Source organism: Phymastichus coffea, unplaced genomic scaffold (assembly GCF_024137745.1).
Source record: "Phymastichus coffea isolate CEN01 unplaced genomic scaffold, Cenicafe_Pcof_1.1 PCOF00062, whole genome shotgun sequence".
Lineage (NCBI taxonomy): Eukaryota > Metazoa > Arthropoda > Insecta > Hymenoptera > Eulophidae > Phymastichus > Phymastichus coffea.
In genome coordinates, this window is record NW_026706873.1 from 1,062,793 (window position 1) to 1,084,475 (window position 21,683).

The 21,683-nt window shown below is 50.5% G+C and overlaps 1 protein-coding gene across 11 annotated transcripts in view; it reads right to left on the reverse strand.

Moving 5' to 3' along the window:
* LOC131666969 (potassium/sodium hyperpolarization-activated cyclic nucleotide-gated channel 3-like) overlaps positions 1 to 21,683 on the reverse strand; it is a 112,674-nt gene that overhangs the window by 76,333 nt on the left and 14,658 nt on the right. For 2 of the 11 annotated variants that reach the window (XM_058940102.1, XM_058940098.1), the window contains exon 1: positions 1,957 to 2,969. The exons of the other annotated variants lie outside the window; for them this stretch is intronic. In XM_058940102.1, the coding sequence (XP_058796085.1) occupies positions 1,957 to 1,985 (29 nt within the window). In that variant the 5' untranslated portion in view covers positions 1,986 to 2,969. Of the gene's footprint in view, positions 1 to 1,956; positions 2,970 to 21,683 lie in introns of those variants that run through there. 11 annotated transcript variants of the gene reach the window in all.

The following is a 21,683-nucleotide window of genomic DNA, read 5'->3' on the forward strand; positions in this document are numbered from 1 at the left end:
TTACTGGTAAGAATTGTAACACGATTTTTCGACGTTAAACTGCTGAAAGCTTTGGCATACGGGTCATTCGTCAAGTATTGAAAATATTCGTTATGAATTTTGAAATAAGAATAAATAACTGTTGAAATAAACTTTTTCTTCGTTTATCAGATCGTACAATAATCTCATTCAAGTACATGTTAAATTTACAGTGCATAGATTACGATCTGAAACAGTGCTCAGTGCAATCATTTTATGAAGAAAAAAAAAACAAGTTTATAAAATCACTATTATCCGCAAAAGAAACCCATCAGTATTCGATGAAACGTACAATGGCATTAACGTGCTATTATTAGTTTATTCCCGGGGAAGATATCGTTGTTGTGACTAGCGCAAATAGAAAGTAGAAACGGCGGGCAAATAAACGGCCAACTTTTCGCATTAACATACAAAGAGGCGCGTCTCGCACCTGACAGAAAAGCAATTTGCCACCGCTCACACTCCGCGCGTGCGCGCGCGCTTTTTCCTCCTCGAAACGCGGCCCAACGCACTTGCAATCAACCTGCGAAAATGCTCGAGGCCGCGACAACGCGGACGTAAATCGCTTGATTGTTTTCGAGATCTCCCACGGAAAGCTTCGCGATTTATGATCTAGATCGAGGGTCAACAGAAGGATCGTCCACTTGATCGCGGGACAATTTTGACAATCGAAGAGAGATTGCGCATTTTACACTTCGCCTTCTTCTTTTTTTTCACGCCCGTGGCACTTCATCCAAGGCTATTGACGATGATACGTGCCGAGCCGCGAGGACGTGTCCTTCCGCCGTCGATTATATTTATTGTGCGCGCCCGTGTATTATTTTTTTTTTTATTTCTTTCCTTCGACGCTGCGGGATTGGACGATCGAATGCGCGAGAGTCAATCGGAAAATCGATGCATTTCAACCGTCGCTCCATGTTAAGTCGCCATTCGGAGCGAGCCTCGGCTTGGTCAACGACGTAAAGAGCAATCAGAAAGCAGCTTGTCGATGTTCAGTGAATAGAACCGTTAATGCGCGCGCGACAGTACGTACAATTACACTGCATGTCGCGGTTGACAGCTCGGCGTAAGAGAATAACCACTGCCGACTGACGAATCGCTAATCGTCGTGATATGCAAGCGCATCGGATGACTTGGCGCATTCGACGCGCATCTTGTCGGACGAACGCGGAAAATACATAGGCTTTCTTCGTCGTCACAATACTGTTTCCACAAAATCGCTGACTCATCGCGTTACGAAATCAACTGCTCCCTCACCGTCTACTTATGTCGCGTGCATGCGGCGTGAGTCTCGTTACGAAGTACGAATATTAGTCATTACAGCGCGCGAGCGGGAAAAAAGGGCCAACGGTTGACTTTCAATAAAGGCGCTGCCGAGCTTTACATCAGTTGAAAATCACCGGCAGCGAAAGAAAGAAAGAGGGAGAACGGGGCACGGGAGCTAGAGAACTCGAGGAAAGGGATCTCTAATAAAGCCTCCCAACGACTGGATTCCCTTTCATTCTTGCGCCTCGTAATCCCAGCTTAGCCGATTTGTCAGCGCCGAAGGCGACGCGCAGATGACGAGCTTGCGCTTTCCCAACAGGCATCCATCCGCTTTTTTTTCGCCGTTTCCGCTCGCTCGTCCAATCTGTTTATGACGCGCGCGCGAGGTCGAATGTAATTCGGAGTGCGGCGAGTGTCCCGGCATACTTTTGACGGCTGATTCGCAGAAACGAGTATTTACGGCGATCAAAACCAGACCCAGGAAGCTCGAGTCGATCGAATTCGCATCGAGGTTCATCAAGCGCGAGAGATGAATAATTCAATCCGCTTGATTGAAATACAGGATGACCGAAGTCGGGATGTCTCGCGAGTGTCGATCGATTCGTCGACTGCCGCGCGCGGTCGAATAAAGAGTGCATCGAAAAGCCACGGCAAGCGTGCAGGGATACATACGTGCTACGCCTCGGAGAGCGATTTCTCATCGCATTATCCTCGGCGGCCGACACCCGAATGATTGCTGCTGCTGCTACCACTAGCAGCTCGCTCCACCTCTCCACTTCTCATCGCTGCCCTCGAGACACTTTGGCGATAGAAAGAACGAAAAAGAAAAGAAAAAAAAAACAAGAGAAGAAACAAACGAACTCCCTTCCTTTCACTTCCAATGCCCTCTTTGTATTCCGACTCTGGTTCGCGTGTCCCGTTTCGTTCGCTCGTCGAATCCACTGGTCGCTCGAGTCCCTTTGTCGCGATGGAAAAAAGCAATTAACAGCGACGGCGCGCTCCATCGAAACGCGCGCGCGTCGCCGGCTCTTGCCTCATTTTTTCGGCGTATCGCGTCCGGCGCGATCGCCCGAGCGACAGACCACTTGGCGCTACGCGTCGCGTGGCAAATCGCTATTTCATTTTTACGGCGCGATATCGCGGGGGCGAAAAACGCACGGCCGAAAAAAAAAGCAATTAACAGCGACGGCCGCGCTCCTCGCTCGCAATCAATTCCAACGTGTTTCCTCGATTGCCGCTTGCTCGCTTTTAATTTGCGTCATTGCCCGTCGCGCTAATGCTAGCTAATTTGTCGGCGCGGCCGTTGCGACTGTTCGCCCATTATCGTCAATTAGCCGGCACGCTGGTAACTGTTTCTTTGTCTTTCGGCGCTTCGCCGTCGCCTCGAATCGGCAGCACTCTCGTTGTCTCGTCTCGCGGCCCGTTTACGCGGATCGCGGAACAGCGACATCGGCAGATAAATCGTCGCGTGCCAGCGTGAGGCCGCGTCGCGCGGGCGCCGGCTGCTCAAGAAACAACTGCCGGCGCGGAAGACGCGAGGATCGGCCGCCTCCCTATCGCGAGTGGCGCGTGAACAGGAGAGTGAGAGAGAGAGAAGAACGAGGGTCGTCACTCGAGGCGGCACACGATGGCATCGCGCGCGCGAACAAGGCGACCGCGCGCCGCTCCAGGCGTCCGTTTCTCGACTGAAGTTTTGCGCCTTTCGATCCACACTCCTGTCCGCCTTCCTTCCTATTTGCACGTATAGAGAGCGAGGCGCTCGCGCAAGCGCGAATATACAATGAGATGCTTATCTCGGTTGGCTGCCGGCCATTCGTCATACGGCCACTTAGCGACCTCCCTGCCTACACGCGAGAATTTTCCTCTCTCTCTCTCTCTCTCTCTCTCTCTCTCGACGTGAGAGATTGTTTCCTCAGCGACGCGATCGTGGCCTTTTTTTAATTAACCTTACGTCATAATTGCGTGATTTACGAGCGCCGCCGAAACGCCATTTGATTTATTCGACGCCGGACGTGCGCGGACTCGGATCGCCGACACTTTCCTTTCAACTTCTCGTCGTTGCGAAATCGCGGCGATCGCCGGCAAGCGAGTGGCGAGTCGAGCCGAGCTGCGACATCGCCGAGGCCGAGGATCTCGGCCACGCACGTGTCCGCCGTAGCTCGAAAACCGGCCGAGCGAAGAGCAGCTTTCGCGCGACGCGGACTCCGCAGGCAAAATAACCCAATTGAACGTCGGCGTTTATCGTCGAAGAAAGAGGAGGAAGTTCACGGCTGGGAATAGCTTCCGTCTAGACCAGCGTGCCTTCGTTTTTCGGGGATCGGGGGGGGGATGAGGAATTAAGGCTAATCAGAATTACGTGATTATCCTCTTGCGCGAGCGCAAAACTCCGCGCTAACACGCGAGCACGCGACCGAGCGATAGCGGGGCCCCGTCGCGACTTGGAGCGGCGCGCTTAATCGACCATTGTTTTTCGACGAACGGCTGGGCTCTCGCGCAGTATCGGCCGCTCCACGGGCCAGCCAAGTGGCGTCCATTAGCTTCTGATTATATCGAACTCGCGCGCATCGGTGAGAACTCGCGGAGCACTCGTTGGCGTACGATGGGCTCTCGCTGTTGCAGCTGCCGAGTCCCGCGCTCGTTCAACTTGAATGTTCAACGACCGCTAATTGCGATTAGCTTCGACAGGCGCCGCACGAAAGCTTCGAAGATCCAATCAGCCGAGAACGGAAGAAGAAAGGAGGGCCTCTGAACGCCCGAGTTAACCCAGCCGCGGCAAATCCCTATACAACGAGCACATCTCGCCGTGGTCTGGCTACTCGTGCCTCGGCAAGCTTTTCACGTGCGCCGAGCACCGAGTGATATCTACTCTGAAAAGAGGAGGCCTCGCTCTAAAGGGCGTGTGCTAGCCTGAAAAAGACCGACGACGCGTGTTTGACGTTCTGATTTTGCCTCGTGAACTTTATGGCGCGGAAACGTCCAACCGTTCCTCGCTTCTTCGTCTTTTTTTATCGTTCGTCCGACGGAAAAAAGGAGAAAAAACCACTTAGTTTCTTTCCCGCTTCCGAGAGGGATTGGATTTTAGGCTTTTCAGCGATTTTCCGCTGCGGTCGAAAAAAACTCTCGCGGTTCCTGTATAGAAACTCGTCGACGGATCGGCAAGCCGAACTCTCTCGGTTCAATCCTCGTAGAAGCGGAAGAGGAAGCGCGTCGAGGAGGGGAAAAAAGCAATCTCATCGGTGCTAATTACTTGCTGGACGTAAAAAATCAGCGGAGAAGTCGGCCGTTGCAGCGTGCCTCGATCGACTACAAAGGATCAATCGCGAACGAGAGAGAGAGAGAGAGAGAGAGAGAGAGAGAGAAAGAGAAGCGCGCGCGATTCTCCTCCTGGCTTTGCATTCTGATTGCGATAGAGATGGAAGACCCAAGTGAATCGGTGAAAAAAAATTCTTTTTTCCTTCTCTCGTTATTAGCGGATCAAATGACGGAAAGATTGGTGCGTATCCCAACGATGTATTAAATTTGTTTTATATCTCTGCTGAAAATATTTGTGCCAGATCCAGACTTCCGCTTGCCGGAGCTTTTTCATTTCTTTATTAATTTTTCATCAACGCCGGACAATTTCCACTCCACTCGAAAGAAATACGCGCGCAGGCGCATTTATGTTTATTTTACCTAAAATGATGAAATTCGATAATTCAACAAAAAGCGCCGAAAATTTCTCTCTCGTTAGTAAAATACAATTGGTAAGCTAAAGCTCCACGTCAGTCACATTGTAGTAAAATCCGAAACAAAAAAAGGTATCGCAGCAGTAGCCTTTGATAGTATTATCACTAGAGACAGAGAGAAGCACTTCAAGCGAGAAGATAAAGAGAGCAGAGAAAGAGAGAGGGAGAGAGAGAGAGTGAAAACACATCTTTGGCCGGACCCGCGCAACTGCTTTACGAGGCCATGCAAACCGAGTGGGTAATAATTCGTTCTCTCTACTCCCTCGGTTTTTCTCTCTTTCTCTCTCTCTCTCCCTCCCTCTCTGTTCTGTGAATGCATCCCCCTCGTTGTTTGCATTTTAATGATAGCGCCCAGTGCGCTTTTGAATTCATTCGGCATGGAAATATCCTTTGAGACTGCATCTGCAGAAGGGATATTGTAACAATGAGTGCTTGGGAAATATTTGACTATGCCTCCGAAAATACTTTCTCAAGATTCTTTTTAGTGTTGCGCGCGCATGTATTTTTGAGGGATATTATTGAAAAAATTAAATTGAAGAGTCTCAATTTCAGGATAATTGAATATAGAGACGTCGGTTTCGAAAAATCTCTTGATTGGAAAACTCATGAAAAAAAAAAAAAGATTAACGCAATCTACCGTTCCGCCATGCAGTTTCAGATGAAAAGGAAAACAATCGGTCGATCAAACCAGCATACCCGACCGAAAGAAAAACTCTTCGTTGGCGAATCTCACGCGCAGCGAGAAAAAAAGAAAAAAAAACCGATCGCGAAAATAATCTGCACCGCGAGTGAAGATCACAAAAGCGCCATTTCATTTACAGCGAGTAAACATCGCCAGGAACAAAAGCTGCGCGGAGGAAAACAAACAAACAAGCAGAGCAGGAAATGCACGTACGCGCAATCGCGTTACGCTTGCGATAACGAGTGCGCGATGACGACTCGCTTTTTTTCTTTTTTTTTTCCCCACGCGCGCGGAGGTCGTTTATTGGTTGCCTCAGGCAAAGAGGAAAGAGAGAGAGAGAGCTTGACGCGGAATCGTTTTTTTCCGCGCGAACGTTTGATTCCGACCTACTCGTTCGCTTCGGCCGATTAACGCCTCTCTTCAGCTCCAAGACTTTTCCAGTCGCGTGACGGTCGTAACGCCAGAGTAACACTCGGCGAAACGAAACTGCGTTATCCTGCCAAAGTACGTACGCGCATGGGCTGTACCGAAAAACAATAGCGGTCGTTGAACGCGATGGTCGGAAGGGAGAACAAAAAACCAGAAAACGAAACGTACTCGCAGGTCGTTACCTGCGAAGCGGAGAAACTTTTTAATGGCGCGCCAACTTTCTCCTCGCGCGCAAACTTTTCGGGCGGCGGCAAATTCATCCCCCAGACCGCTCGCCAGGCCTTAATTTCTACGGGAGGACCGCGCAGTTTATTATACGTCGCGTCGATAGATGCCGCAATTTCTACGCCGCCAGCGGGCACATTCCACCTCTTAATTGCAGTCATCTTCATCCTCCTCCAATTCTTGCGTGCTAATGCTTGGCCAGCGATACCAGCGTGGCGAATGACGCCGGTTAATTAACAACCCTGTTCAGCTGTCGCCGCGCGCGCGAGTTCTTTCTCCCGGGGCCGGCTAATGTGGTCGGTGAGCAAAGAAAGAGCGTCCGGCGAAGAGAGCGAGAGAAAGAGAGAGTACGCGCTCGCGGGCTTGGCAAATTGAGCGAGAAATCGGGACGGCGGGCGCGGCGAAAAACCTAAGCGATGAGACGCAGAACGGGTCGACCCGACGACAGCCGTCGGCGACGAAGCTTTCGCGCGCTCGATAAGTCGCCGCTATGGTCCCGTCGCGCGTTTATCTGGCCTCGGGCATCCGCGACAGGCGGGAGTACAGTCGCGGAGAAACGGCTTCCTCCCGCGGCGTCCGGGCGTATCAGGGCGCAAGTAGTAGGAGTCAAGGTGCGCGTCGACAAGCGCGGCATTGTCTTCTGCCTGAGCGCGCGAGCGAGAGCGAGCCGATGTATCGATAGCGCGGCGCGAGCAGCATTGGCATCCGAGGGCAGAGGCGAAGACAAAGGCCCCGGCCGGCGCAGAAATCCGTGCCGATTGCTATCTCCCTCGGGCGCTAATTACCGCCGAGCGCAAGCGGCGAGGCCTTTCGGCCTTGCGCGCTGCTCTCTTCTAATAGCCACTTGCTCTCCCTAAATAATGCACTGCCAGGCATACACACACACACACACACACGTGTGTGTTTACCGCACCTGCGCTCATTAGGCGCCTGAGACCTGCCCTCCTAATTAAGGCCGCGTTGTCTTACGTAAGCCGACCGCGCGTCGTAGCCATCGATCTCGTCTCTCTCATCTCTCTCTCTCTCTCTCTCTCTCTCTCTCTCTCTCGCTCTCTTTCGCCGTAGCTCGCTCGATTGCCCCGTTTTCTTTCTTTTTCGATTTATCGCGCGAGATCTCGAATTCATCGCGCTTGCCGGGAGAGACAGCAGTTTCGTCGATCGATTCCCGCGAACAATAAGCACCCGAAGAATGATCATCGGCGCGATGGCAGCCGAGAGGCAGTGCTTTACCTGCTCCCTGAAATGGCATTAAAACTTGAGCCGGCGCGTCTCTCTCTCTCTCGTTTTCTCGCTCGTGCTCGAAGTATCGAGGAAAATTGGCAACCTTGAAAATCGATATGCGCGCACACGCTCGAGTAGTCGCGCGAGCTCGATATTAACTCCCGAGCGCGGTGTGCCGGGGCTAAGGGGAGGGGGGAATGTCGCAACACGCACACGCGCCACTGCCTTCGAAAACTAATTTCTCGCATCTCGCGGCTTGTCGATGGTGCGCTCGCGAGTTCTCGAGGTCGCGCGCCTCCGAAGCCAGCGAGAATATGAGATTTTTCCGCGCGACGGATAATCGCGGATGCGCGACGCTCGCCGCGGGCCTTCCGGTAGATCGCGCGCGACTCGAGGGATAGACCGGCCGATCGGTCGGGCCGGCCGTCGCGGAGGGACCGTCCTCTTTCTCGGTTGGGTAACGCTCGCTTGACGGCGGAATTGCCGCTCCAGCGTTCCCTCGCGACGAGCGGCCCGCCAGAATTCTCGGTGATTTCGTGAGCCCCGGCAAAAACAAACGACGGCATGGCTGCGCCGTCGTCCTCAAAACACCATGAAAATTCCCGGTAGTAAGCATGCAGTCGGCGCACAAAAGCTCTCCGGGGGTCCGGCCGAGAGACAAACGCGTACGGAGGGGGCTTCGGCTGCTGGTGTCGCACTCTGCGATTTTTGCTGTAGGCGCGTGCGAGCTTTACGATCTTTTGAATTTCCCGGCTCGTCGCGCGGCTCCTTTTTTCCGAAATACCTTTGTCGCTTGTTTGGACAGCTAGAGAATGTCGACAGAGGGCCTGTAAACTATGGCATTCAATTGTTCGCATGATGTTTTGTTTGACGGACGTGCCTTCTTGCGTATAATTTACGGCTACTCAGTATATGCAATTCTTTGCCATAATTTACCTTGTAAAATTGACGGCATTTCCTTTAAATTATCGAAAGTGCAAATCTGAGAAATTACATAAATACACTGTAAATAATTCAATATAATCAACACACGCATACAGAAAAACAAATTTGATTAATACAATGTTAAATATTTCGAAAGACTAACGATCAATATATATGCAGTATTTCAACATAATGAATAAAATGCACGTGAAAGTAGCGATACATTTAATGAATGTGTCACTAAATATCAAAGAAGAAGAAGAGAAAAAAAGAGAGAAGTCGCAAAGATATTCTATAAAAGTTGACAAACTAAAAAGAGAAAGAACGAAAATTAGAAGATTATCGTAAAAAGTTTTATGACATGCTAAAAATTTCTAAGAGAAAGAAAAAGAGATTATAATTTGAGTTTTCTAAAATGTGGTAATAAAATATGCATAATCTGTGAGAATCTATGAGTGGTGTTAGTATAGAAAAGTGGCAGGCAAATGTAGATATAAGTCTTAGAGAGAGAGAGATGAAAAATAGATTAGAAGAATGAATAGAGATTTTTTGTTTAATGTACCCCTATGTGCTGCTTTTATTTTCGAGAGAAAGAAAGAGAGAGCTGCATTGATGATTCGGCCGGAAATCCTAACAAACATAATAATAATTATCAATTTTTCGCTTGCATTACGTGACTAATCGCTTTGAAACAATAGATTCTTCTCGAATTTAAAAAGTCAATCGTGTAAAAATCTATTTTTCAAAGCGGGAGAGGGGGAATATATTCGTCTTCCTGGGCGTTTAAAAAAAAGTAAAATAAGTTGCACGGTCTTTGCAGATGACGACACAATTATTTCTCTCTCTCTCTCTCTCTTTCTTCGAACTTTCCGCTTTCAAGATTGTTTCCGAGGATTTTTCGACTGCTCGCTCGCTCTCGGTCGTGTTATCGGTTTCATTATGTGCGTCCGCGATGAATATTCGTGGTCCTCGCGTGGCGTAGCCCGGCGGCGAGTCGGCAATATCAAAAGTTAAAAGTGTCCCGGTTGCTTCCCCGTCTGTCCTTCGTTTCCTCCTCGAGGTATCTATTGTTTCGATGAAAATCCATTTCTTTCTTTCTTTTCGTTCCATCAATGCGAATAAACAAAGACAGCTCGCGCAGGAGTTGTGGATGAGATCGAGAGCGGCGACAACAAAAAAAGGAGCGTCAGTAGCGGAAGAAGCCCAGCGAAACATTTTTTTCGGCAGCGCCACGCGTTGTAATATGTAGATTAGGGAGAGAGACAGAGAGTGCAAGGCTGGCCAACACTCGAGGCGGCTACCAGCTGATACACAACTGAGATATGAGCGACGTCAGCTGGCGTTGCAGGTGCGAGAGTGAGCGAGAGAGAGAGAGAGAGAGAGAGAGAGAGAGAGCCACTTGACGAGTGACGAGATCTGGGTCGCGAAACCGACGTCGATCGTCATCGGCACTCAGGGCTGCCGTGGATTCTTCCTATCTTGGCTATACGAGATTCGCTCTTTTTTTTCTTTTTATGCACGTAAGGTGTCTTGAATTGTTTTTGCGAAAATCTATGGTTGAAGGCGACGCCGTTCCGTTATACACTACTATTAATCGACGTAAATTAAAGCATCGAATTCAATGGTCTCGTGTAAACAGAAAACACATTAAATTCGCACGAAACTTAATCGACTTCGTGAAAAAGTTGAATTGCCAACGATTCGTCTGAATAAAGAAATTTCATGAATATGTATTTGTCAGGTTCCAGCTAATCAAAACAGAGAGAGGAGGAGGGTGTGCCTCGTGTTATTTTTTAATTAACCGCGTAGTGTGGATCTAAAAAACAGGTGAGATATAGGAACTCGCAGATGGATTTTCGGCGTGGCCGTATATATATTTGAACGATGAGAGCCGTGAGATGCGGTGATGACGTAAGCTTTCTCCGTAGCTGACCGTTAGTGCACTTAATTTATTTAATCGATTTGGTTTGTCAACAAACGATGCGAGTCAACGTAGGACTATGCATCGTTCGTGATACACCTGACGGCGCAATGCGACAGGTTCGCCAGCATCGAATTGGCCAAATTCGTAATTTGCATTTACACCGCATTCGACAACGCTGGCTAGAATCGATCAATTGGGCGAGTCTTCCGAATTCATCGCTCATCCTCTGACTACGCTCGCACCCATCTCCGGCATAATCCTTCTTACGGAATCCTCGAGACTCAACGATAGACGCAGTCGGGTGGTGAAAGCGTCGCGCACCGCCACCTCGGAGAAATCCGAAGCCAATCCTCGCGCGAGAAGAGATGAAAAATTTGTCGCGCGCGGCAATATGGCGCGTGACATATAACAATCGCGGCCCCCGTTGGAATAATCTCGCGCGCGCGGAGCATTCAAATGGCAATATTCCAAAGAAGAAAGAAAGAAGAGAGAGAGAGAAAACACGAGGAAGATAAGACGGGAGATGGAAGATGCGAGCGCGCGCAGTCGACGAGGTATCAAACGCGCGAGAGATAAACTGCAATATGGGTCAAGCTATCGATTGTTCCCCACTCTGGCTCTCGCGACTTTGCGAACGCCTACGTGCGCGGGGCGCGCTCGTCTTTAAGATTGCCGCTCCGAGCCACGTGGACGTCTCGCCCTAATTAATAGCAGAGCTGAGCGGCGGCCGAGCCCGTTTTTTTCCTTTTCCTCTTCTCGCGTCGGCGAACGATCTCCAGCCGCCGACTGATCGGCGGATAATTGTCGCAGCGCCGAGATCGTCAGCGGCTACCTTCCGGCGCCCGGCAATCGACGAGCTTTTGTCGGAGTGGTTGTTTCGTCGGTTCATTGAAACTAGCGTCGAACTCGCAACCTCGATAACGTCCGCACTCGCTACGCGAGATTGATCTCCTTTGCTCCTCCCCCTCGCCCCAGCGCAAAGAGTGTCTGCTCGGTAGCTTTCGGCCGACGTTGCCAATCAGCAAGTCCTTTGAGAGCGGTAAAAGAGCCGAAGAGAAGAAGAGAAAGAAGCTCTCTTTTGCTCTTCTTCCTCCTCGAGACTTTCACGTCCGCGCCGAGAGCCTAATTCCCTTTACATCCGTATCGTCGACCTTCTTACTATTTATCTTTGTTCCTACCTCTCAATCCGAAAAAAATCATCTCTTCGTCTTCACTCCCCTCGCGGCTTCCCTTATACCGAACGATGACTTAATTATTGCTTCTTTTATGGGAAACGGAAATTTGCCTCGCTTTTTTCCAATTATCGCGCCGGAGCGTGTTAATTATTCTTATTCACTGCGTTTCACTTTTGGCAACCAATTGTTCATCGACAATGAAACGCAACCTTTCAACTGGTGTCTGCTGGTCGTCTTTCGGATGCTTTGTTAATATGCACCTATAAATGTGCCGACAGGCACTCGCAAAGCAAACGCGGAAGAGGGTATAATCGAGCGAGAGGAGGACGCTCTTTTTTTTCCTTCTTTTTCTCGCTTTCGCCTCGCCACGCGTAATCGCAAATCAAAGGCCTTTCGATTGGCGCGTGGAATAGAGCGGAGGGAAGGAACGAACGGGACGATTCGGTCGCGCGCGTGCGCCGAGCCAAAAAAATCGTCGATCAAAAACAGCAGCGCAAAGGAAAAACTATCAAACGAGACTCTGGAAAAACAATACAAAACGAAAAAAGGCGCCGAGAGAGGGTGGTGGGGGGGGGGGGGGGGGTGAAGAAAATATCGCCCGAATCAAGTGCAGATGCAGAGCGAGAGAGGGAACGAACAAACGGCCGAGAGGGCTTCCCTCTCCCTCCGCCGGATATCCTAGAAAAAGAAAAAAAAACTCGAATGGCGTGCGCAATTGTCGAGGCAAAATATTCGTGCGAGCAACAGCGTCGCTCGGGGCATTCTCTCATTTCTTTTCCTTTTTTTTTTTCCTTTTTTATTTTCACCTCCCTTTATCTCTTTGAGCGAGAGCCGGACGTTTTATGCCGGGTGCCGTACGTGCACTGCTCAGCCCATTGTTCGAGCCATCTTGAACGCAGAGAAATATATAATTCGAATCAAAGCGCGCGAGCTGGGCGTCGATTAGAGGAGAGAGCTGGAAAGTCGAGGCTGCTTTGTGGAAGAAGTAAGCCGGTGTGCGCTTCACGCACCGGCTCTTCCTTCCGCCTCTGTTTCTCGTGCCTTTTGTTTGTCTCGCGAGTGTTTAAGCCGGTCATCGTCGAGAGTGCTTTATCACTCACTCACTCTCTCTCTCTCTCTCTTGGTGTGTCGCTGCGCTTTTCTTCATCTCTAAGTGCAAGCTCGCGAATGTAATTGCTCGTGTAGGACAATAGCCTCTTCGACTGTCTCTATCTCTAGAAAGAGGGAACGGCGCGATAGAAATGAAAACTCTTGTACGTCACTCGCAATATCCAACGGCCAAGCTCCCCGAGACGTAATTAAGTTCGGGGCGAAATTTTCGGGCGGCGCGGCAGTCGTCGCTACGTGTCGTGCCCTTTCAGGCCGAGCCGAAAATCCAAGCCTCGCCGGGATCATCGGATTAAACCGCGTGGCTCGAGGCACGTAGCCTGGCAGCTCGCCGCTGCGCCTCGCAGGCGCACGTGCGTAATTGACCTGCATAATTGCTTCACTCCGTTACCCTGCGCGCGCGGTAAGTGATAGCACGTCGGATTCTTCCCGCCGCTACCGTCTTTTATTAATCGCCCGATCGTAGTTTTTCTCGGTCGTTACTTTTCCGATTACCTCGCTGGAGTATGCCCCTCCTTCGCCTCTCCATCAAGACGTCGATGTGAACTAAGCGAAGTTATTACTCTCGCTCGCGAGGCTTGTTCCTTCTTTTTTTCCTTACTTTTAAGAGGACGCCTTTTTTTTTAATTTCAACCCGATAGCGTGGCGAAAATATTGCGCCGTTCGAGGAGAAATTTCGCGAATACTCGGTCGACGGATATAACACGGCGACGCCGGGTGGGGTGGCCGAGTTGCGATCTCTCTGCGGTGCGGCTTCGTCTGATTCTCCGTCGAGGTGAAGAAGCTCCTTCCGGCGGCGACACACGCGCGTAGAGAAAGCGAGGTCGCTCGCTCGGCAATAAGAAAAAGATAGCCGGGCACCGACACATCAATTAGCTGCGTCAGGTTTCGCGACGAGACGGCGCGCGCAAGTCGATATTCTTCCTCGGTCCGAGCTACGTCAAATATTAGCCTTATCGATGTCGGGCGAAATCTGCGGGCGCGTCGATAAATATTTACGACGCTCCATCGGCTTTGCCCGCGACGATTTCACTCGGCGAGCAGCCCGAGACTGCGTCCGCCGTCCCTTTCTCTCACAAGCAATTAACGGTCTTTTCTCCTTCTATCTCTTCCCTGGTTCCGTGCAATTTCAATATTTGCCTTCTCTTTAAAAAGTTTGCTCTGGCTCCGACGAGCGAGCTAATGCATTCCGAAATAAAAATAATCCGCGCGCCGGCGACGCGAGCGAGCGCCGCGGAAACTTTGATCAGGCGGCGATCCGTTAAAAGCCTCGGCGGAGGGGGCGCGCAAACGGACGCGCGCATCGTCCTAATTTGTCAATGAGCCCGGCGCGCGTCCGTATACCCATATCTTTGCCAGCCGGAAAATTGAAATGCAGCCGAAACTGTCCGCCGTCGCGCGCGCCCGCACCGGAAGACTAATTCATTATATATATGGTCCTCGACGTCGCTAAAGTGGCGCTCGCTTTATTAAAAGCTCACTCTTCGTCGGGGTTTGACGAGCGCTTAAGTTACTTAGCTACGCGAGAGGAATTATATATAAATGTATGTAAGAGAATCCAATAACTAACGCGGCGGTAATTAGGTGGATTTATCGGTAGGAAAAAAAAATGATCAGTTTTTCATTATCGTCGAGAGTTTATTTTCTTTCCAGTGGAAATTCGAATTAATTATTGACGAAGGAAAATATATATATTTTTTGATTAATATCGAAAAGAGATTAACGGAGATTATAGTCTTTCGAACTCAATAACCGAGAGGAATAAAGCCCTCGCTGAGATAAATAAATACGAGTTACCGGCCAACTCCGCCGAAAGGGAATGTCGAGACGTAGTGCACGGTGTGTATCGTGGCTTAGTGATTCGCAGATTTTGCGGGGCTGTCGCTCAGCGCGCTTATTCTGGAGCAATCGGGTGGATCGCTCGGCGCTGTTCGACGATCATCAACCGTGGGACATTCCGCGGTAGCGGGGATCTCGATGAAAAAGCTCGCGCGACAGTGACCACAAAGACGACAATAGCTCGCCACAATGGGGGTCGCGGGCGCGCGGCTATCGAGAGAGTGCGGGCTGCGCCTAGACGCGCGCGACACCGAGCTTCCAATGTGCCGATCGAGGATCGGCCGGGTGTATCGCGGCGCATTCATTCTCGGCCATTTTCGGCGGGCCCGTACGCTTTGGTCGAGCGGGCGTCGTAAAACGCGGCAAGGCTTTCCATTTGGCTGAGTGAGGCGCGCGCCCGAGCGAGTTCCCCGGCGATTGATTTTTAACACCAAGAGAAATCAACCTGACGACAGAGAGAGAGAGAGAGAGAGAGAGAGGAAAAAAAAAGAAAAGAAATGAAAGAAAAAACTGATGAATCCGGACTAAAAATACAACGCGACGAAGGTCGAGACGCCGACGAGCGCTCAGGAGAGAAATTAATTTCAATTATAACGAGCTCCGTCCCCTCCCATCGATTTCTAATACGGCGGCCGCTGAATCCCATTACTGCGTCTTGGTTTCTTTCCGCGCTGAGCCACGGAGTGTAAGCCAGAACGAGAGAGCGAGGGCGGAACGACGATCCCGAGGTGGCTCGCGAACGACAACCGACGCTACGCCCGTTCGACCGACCTCCGCGAACGGCGAGCGTCGCTTCCGTTTGTACCGGCTCGCGAGCTCGAGTGCGCTAATGCAGTATCGCTGGTCTGACGGGAACGCGCGGCCTGCAATCAGCGCCTCGCGAAAGCCTCGTACAATTTAATCAGCTTCAAAGGGCGCGCAGAGCGACGGCGGCTCTTTCGAGAGCCCTCGTTATACGCTATGACAAACAAAGGCCAGGCACTCGTGAGTAGCACCCTCGTGCTGCGAACGAGATAAGACCTTGAGAAAGGAAGAAGAGAAAGAAAAGCGAGCGTAAGAGACGGAAAGCTGACGAATTTGAAAAGCTTGCGTTTCACGGTCGGCGAAGGCAAGAGGTGGGGGGGGGGGGGGGGTCTGACTCTTTGTCACGGGCGACTGCGAAAATCCGGTCCTCGACACCCTTTGGAGTCGCGCGGGCAAGAAACAAAGCAGCACCGCAGGTCAAGGGCCAGCAGTCGATGATGATGGAAAAGAAAAAGGAGGCCGGAAACACTCGTGTGCTTCTCTCTCTCTCTCTCTCTCTCTCTCTCTCTGCCTCTCCTTCGAGGCTGAACGAACATTCTTCAATGGCGCGCGCGCTCCACGTAATTATGGAACGAAACTCGAGTTGCCCTTTTTTTTATCGCATTTAAGTCAGGTGAATCTCGCCGATTCAGAAACTTGGACGTGGTCGAAATTCAAATATTAGCTGAAAACTTGGACTTTGATTTATGAAGAGTTTGCCGGTCGGCGGCGAGAGGGAGGGTAATTAAATCCACTATCGCGTGATTACAGCGAGCCAACTTGCGAATTTCCGACCAGGGAGATCTTTACGCGCGAGCTTTAGCGATTGCCATTGTCTCGGGGAGCCAATCGAGGAGTCTCGCGTGTACCGCGTCGAGAAGAACGAGAGAAAGCAGTACGACTCGACGGGGACGGCGAGCGCACGTCCACGTGAGGAACGCCTTCTAATCTCGCGCTTCGAGCCAACGAACGGCTCTCGACTGTCCGCCGCTATTTCGCGTCGTTTCTCTTCTGGGAGCCCGTGCCGTGTTAAGCCAGCGACGTCGCTCGAGACGACTGCACGCTGCGGCTGGAAGGCGGGAGCGGAATTTGAAAATGAACCGACGTCGGAGCGGCCCGTCCTCCCATCGGGGCAGTTGAAGCGGAAGGGAGTTACGAGAATTACGTCGGATGAACACGCGACGCCCGGCCGAATTCCTTATTGAGGCGTCTCTCACCGACGACAATTGTTATCACCGCGTCGCGTGCGGTGAGCCGCGAGACGGAGAGAAGAGACGGACGTGCGCGTCAATTAAGCCGTTAGAACACTCCGTCGCGTAGCTCTCCGGGGAGGAGGACGGCCGTCTGCCCGACGCCTCTCTCGATGTCGAAATGAAGCGAACGAGCGCGACGCCGACATGGCCGCTCGCGGGCGCACGCGTGTCGCGTCGTTAGGATAGGCTGACGCGGATTAATAGGCTGACCCTCTCTCTCTCTCTCTTTCTCTCTCTCTCGCTTTCAGCATCTTTACGGCCGAGCGTAAACCGAACTTGCCAGAGAGAGGACAAAGACAACTTTGGCGACCGTACGACTTTCCGAATGTGTTCTTTGGCGGTTATGCTTGGATTATCGCGCGGTGGCTTTGTTCGGCAGGTGCAGTGAAAGGCGAAACGATAAAATCGGGCGATAATTGCGATTTCGGCGAATGCACTTCAGAGATTCGTCGAACGCTTTCCCGAGACAATTAATATAATATAACGCAATGTAACTATAGCGGTAAAAGTGATTCACCTCAAGTTCGTCAATAGGCTTCTGCGTAGACTCGCGCACCCGAGCTTTTCCAAAGCTCTGCAATCTTAATTTTTGGTTCGAATGAAAAATGTAATTTTAGAGCTCGCAATCAAATTAAAACGTTGGCGAGACTTGCTAACTAGCACGGCACAACCGGCCGGATCAATTATAAGCTCGGAAACTCGGAAAAGTTTGATTACCGTTCGTTTTTACCGCGAAAGCCGATCGGTAAGCTTCGCTTCGATAATTATCCCGTCACGAAAGCGACAAAAAAGAAAAAAGCAGCTTTCGACTCCTCGATCTTCGCTCGAAAATGTCGCGTTCGCCTTAAAGCGCGTGAGAAGAAAAGAGAACGCAAACACAAACACATACACACACACACACACACATAGAGACGCAGGCGCGAACGAGTGGATACTCGAGAGAAAATGCGCGCAACGCTTTTCGTCGAGTGGCCGCCACTCCGTGCGTCAAAGCCCAAACGTGCCGCGCGCCAGTTCCGCTGCTCGCTCACCGAGTCATCGGACCATTAATAATGATTATCGACGACTGATAATGCGCCGACGTTGGTCGATTATCGCGGTCATATGCGGCGTTCGCCCAAATCTCGACGCCGCGTGATACTGATTCCGAGGATGATTAATGTTCTCTCGTGCGTGTGCATACCTTCGCCCTCCGGCCGGCTCGCGACGGTCGTTCTTAGCTCGGAAACTCATCGAAAAGTCAACTGAAAACTACGTCGTTCGAACTTCGCGATTAATACGGAATCTAAAGCAAATCAAAAGAGCCGGGTTGAGGGAAGGGGGAAGGGGGTAGGGCGCAATTCATCAGGGAACAAGGAACAAGTGCATTCCTGGAGCGGAAGCCGACGCCGCGATAAGCCGCGGCGGCTTGATGAACGAGCTGTCAGCTGGGCTCTCCGAAGACGCGCGGTTAATTTCGAATCGGCCGTTTTTACCTCCCGCGCGACTCGCACTTTATGAGAGCTTGATTAATGGGCCTTTGCTGTTCTTTACTCCTAGACCCCCCCCCCCCCCTCGCGCCGCGATCCTTATTCTTCCGCGAGTTGCGCGAGCAAACTCTGGGGATTAAAAATCGATCGACCTCCTCTCTCCCGTCCACTGAATATTCAGCGGCGATAAGATTTCCACGAGGGAAAAACAAGCGAACGGCATCTATGTGGGCCTCGCGTGTTTTTTCGCTCTCGAGTGGTGTGTGCCGTGCGCTTCGACGCTATCGCCCGCGACGCCACCTCGCCAAGTGGACGCGGACAGCGACGAGCGAGCCTTGAATAGCGCCCGCCTCGAGCTGCGTCGACGGATTATCTTGCAAATTGTCCCGTCTCTCCGCGCGGGCTCCCTTTTTGTCACGCGAGCTTTCTTTCAACGTGAGAGGGAGATGCTAACACTCGAGTTTAATTCTTTCAAAGCTACGGCGCTTCAGCGAAGAGCACGGGACCGTTGAGTGCGTATTCGAGCTTTCACGAGGGAATATGTTCGCGCGCGTGGCTTGACAGCCCCGTTAAATTTTTTACCAAGTTTCCCGCCTTTTCCACTTTATTATCGCGTTCATCGCAATACTCGGATTGTGAGCCGTAACGTCATGATTCGGTCAGACGAGAAGCGAGCCGTGTCTCTCGAACGCGCACGGCGAGAGGCTAATCCTTCATTCCCGTCGTGATTTTCGCTTGGTCACGTTCGGGACACTTCGCGCTGCAGGCGCATTCCCATTAAACGCAGAATAAATCTCGCGCTCCCTCGATACTCTCGTCGCCATAAATCTCGCCTGTAACGTCTCGAGCATAGAACATAGAAAAAAGGCGAAAGACAGTCTCGAGAAGGTCGGTGACAAAATGACGGATCAACGCGAACCGGACGATATTACATTTTTTTTTTCAGGGAGCTCGTGTCACCGACACTCCTCGTTTGTTTGTTTGTTTTTTCTCGATGATGAATTCGAACGCGGGGATGCGAAATTGAACGCGATACGGCCGCAAACAACAACGGAGGCGGCAGTTCATAAATTTGAAGAGCAGCTCGGTACATTCGTGCCGTTTGCCGTCGGGGAGAAGAAGCGCCACGCGAGGCGTCATCGCTGCCCTCGGCAAACAACCAGCTCCTATTTCGAGGCCCATCAACGTGCCGCGCATCTCCGCTCCTCTTCCCGATCCACTTTCCTAAAGTATCTTTCGGAAATCGAAGTTTCAGGCAGGTTGCGGATTATGCGGTTGCTCATCGGTGCCAAGTTTCGCGCGCGAGCGCCGACTTCGGATAACGAGAAAATCGCGGGAGCGAGCGAGGCTTCTACGCCGGTGCCGTGGTAATTCGTTAAACGGAGCTTTTTTTTCCTTTCATCCTTGCACTCCGCGTCCACGATAGATCTGAACCGTCGGCGGCGTAATTAGCCGGGGCGCGCAACCTTTTCCTCGAACAAAATGCAATTACAATTTTCATTAACGTTAGTTGCCTCTGAAAACAAGCTCTTGGCCAGACCAAAAGGCGCGCTTCAAATCGAAAACGAAGCTCGGGGGGGCGGGGAGGGGGCTCGGCACGCGCGTCTCGTTATACACGCGACACGCCTAAAGGATTTATGGTCCGGAGCGCGAGGAAAAAATAAGCCAATGGGCTTGGTTCGTGCCTGTCGCCTTTGGATTCTCGACTCGTAGATCGGCCACGGCGGCGTTTTACCGCTGGCTCGCCCGGAATGTCAAAGGAACCTTCTTGGGATATTTTACGAGCCATGCCAACGCTTTGCCGATGTTTTCTCATCCACTGCTATATTTTTTCTGCTTCGAGGTGTTTGACGAGATTTTACTTTCAAATTTTTTTTTTTTCGGCTCGCTTGAGTCGCGAGAATATAATAATAGTGCAGATGTTCAGGAAGAGGAAGGGAGGACTAATTTTTTTTTTTAGGGAGAATACTTGATATATCGAAGGTTGAGCGCGTGTGTTACAGATATATTGAGTGCGCGTTAGCAAATGTTCCGCCAATTTGTTTGGACAAAAACAAATTTGATGTATTCCTTTTCTTAATTATTCATACCTTTCTTAATCTTGACAAATATTAGATCACTCAGACGCAACTACGAGGTCCCTTTTACCAGTTATCATCCGCATAATGAAGACAAACTCCGTAAAGCCATTACGCTTCCATTTAATTTAAGTTTAACGAAGGTATGACGTATAAATTGGTCCTTCCTGGCTGTAAAGTGATTTTAACAATATGTTAAGCTTCGCTCTTACAATAAAAGGCTAAGGTTTTCGACTCAAATCCATCGATATTTACTTAGCAACAGCCAATTCCGGCGTCGTTTATTTTTAAGCCCCGTGGATTTTCAAAATTTACCTGCTGAGCCACAGGCGAATCTACCCACACTGAATTATTACGCCACGTGTTTTTCCTTTTCGTATTTATGGAAATTGGAATTGGAATCGAAAGTTTGATTTATCAGCGACGTTGCCAGTAATTAAAATTCGAGTTATTTATGGACGAAAAAAAGCCATGTGCGTATGGCTTTGTTTTCCCAATAATGCCGCTGTGATTGATATCGACATCTGCGCACACACACAGACTCACGCTCGGCCCGTAATTTTTATTGGCAAGTCACCCTTTCTGCTGCGTCGAGAATAAAGGCGAATCAGCATACGACACCTAAAGGAGGCGCATAAACAGCTGATCTCTGTCTCTCAGTTCGCGCGCATATGCAAAAATAGCGAGGAGAGAAATGTAGGTTAACAATCGGGACGCGACCTTTTGCGAAGTGTGAGATTAGCGCGGAGAAACGTCCTAGTAGCCCAAAGCCAATCGATCTGGCATCTACTCCTCGTGCTCTATCTGCTTAATCGAATCGTGGCGCGTGAGAAAAGTGGGGAACCGGAACGGATTCGCTTATTTTGCCGCGACTAATTTTATCGCCCCGTTGGCTTCATTACCGCGTGTTTTTCTCTTCCCCGCGTCGATGCTCATTTTCAAAATCTCCGTGAAACCTTTTAACTGCTACATTTTTCAATTTCATTCAATTCACCATTTGCATTCGTAGAAATGCAAATGCTTCGTCCAAAAGATCGAGGGATAAGGCATAATATTTCAATTTCCATTCTACTTTCTCAGGCACGAATTTACCGAGCTCTCCTCTCCATCCGCAATTCTCACGGGGAACAAGTACGAGCAAAGGGAAAATTTCAAGAAAAAATTGGTTCTCCCCGTGGAGCAGAAGAAAAAGAAAGTAGCCCATTTGGACGCGCGCGGCAATTAATGTTCGCGCGCACACCGAACAGCACAGCCACGGACAATAAAACTCCAGTGGAGAAAAAAAAGCCTTAACAAGGAAATAGCTGGAGAGAAAGAGAGAAACCGAGAGAGAGAGAGAGAGAGAGAGAGAGAAAGGAAAAAATTACGCTACACTCGCGACCTGTATTTAATCGTCCGAACGTTGATTTCATTTTAATTTGATTGCCGCTGGGATTCTCGGATTTATCTAATTGGGTCAATTTTCGCTTGTTTTTCAAATTCACATTACCGATCGTCCTGTCGACGAAGCCCACCCATAAGCTCGCACGCTTCTAAGAATTACTTTTCCACCGTTCGCCCGCGCG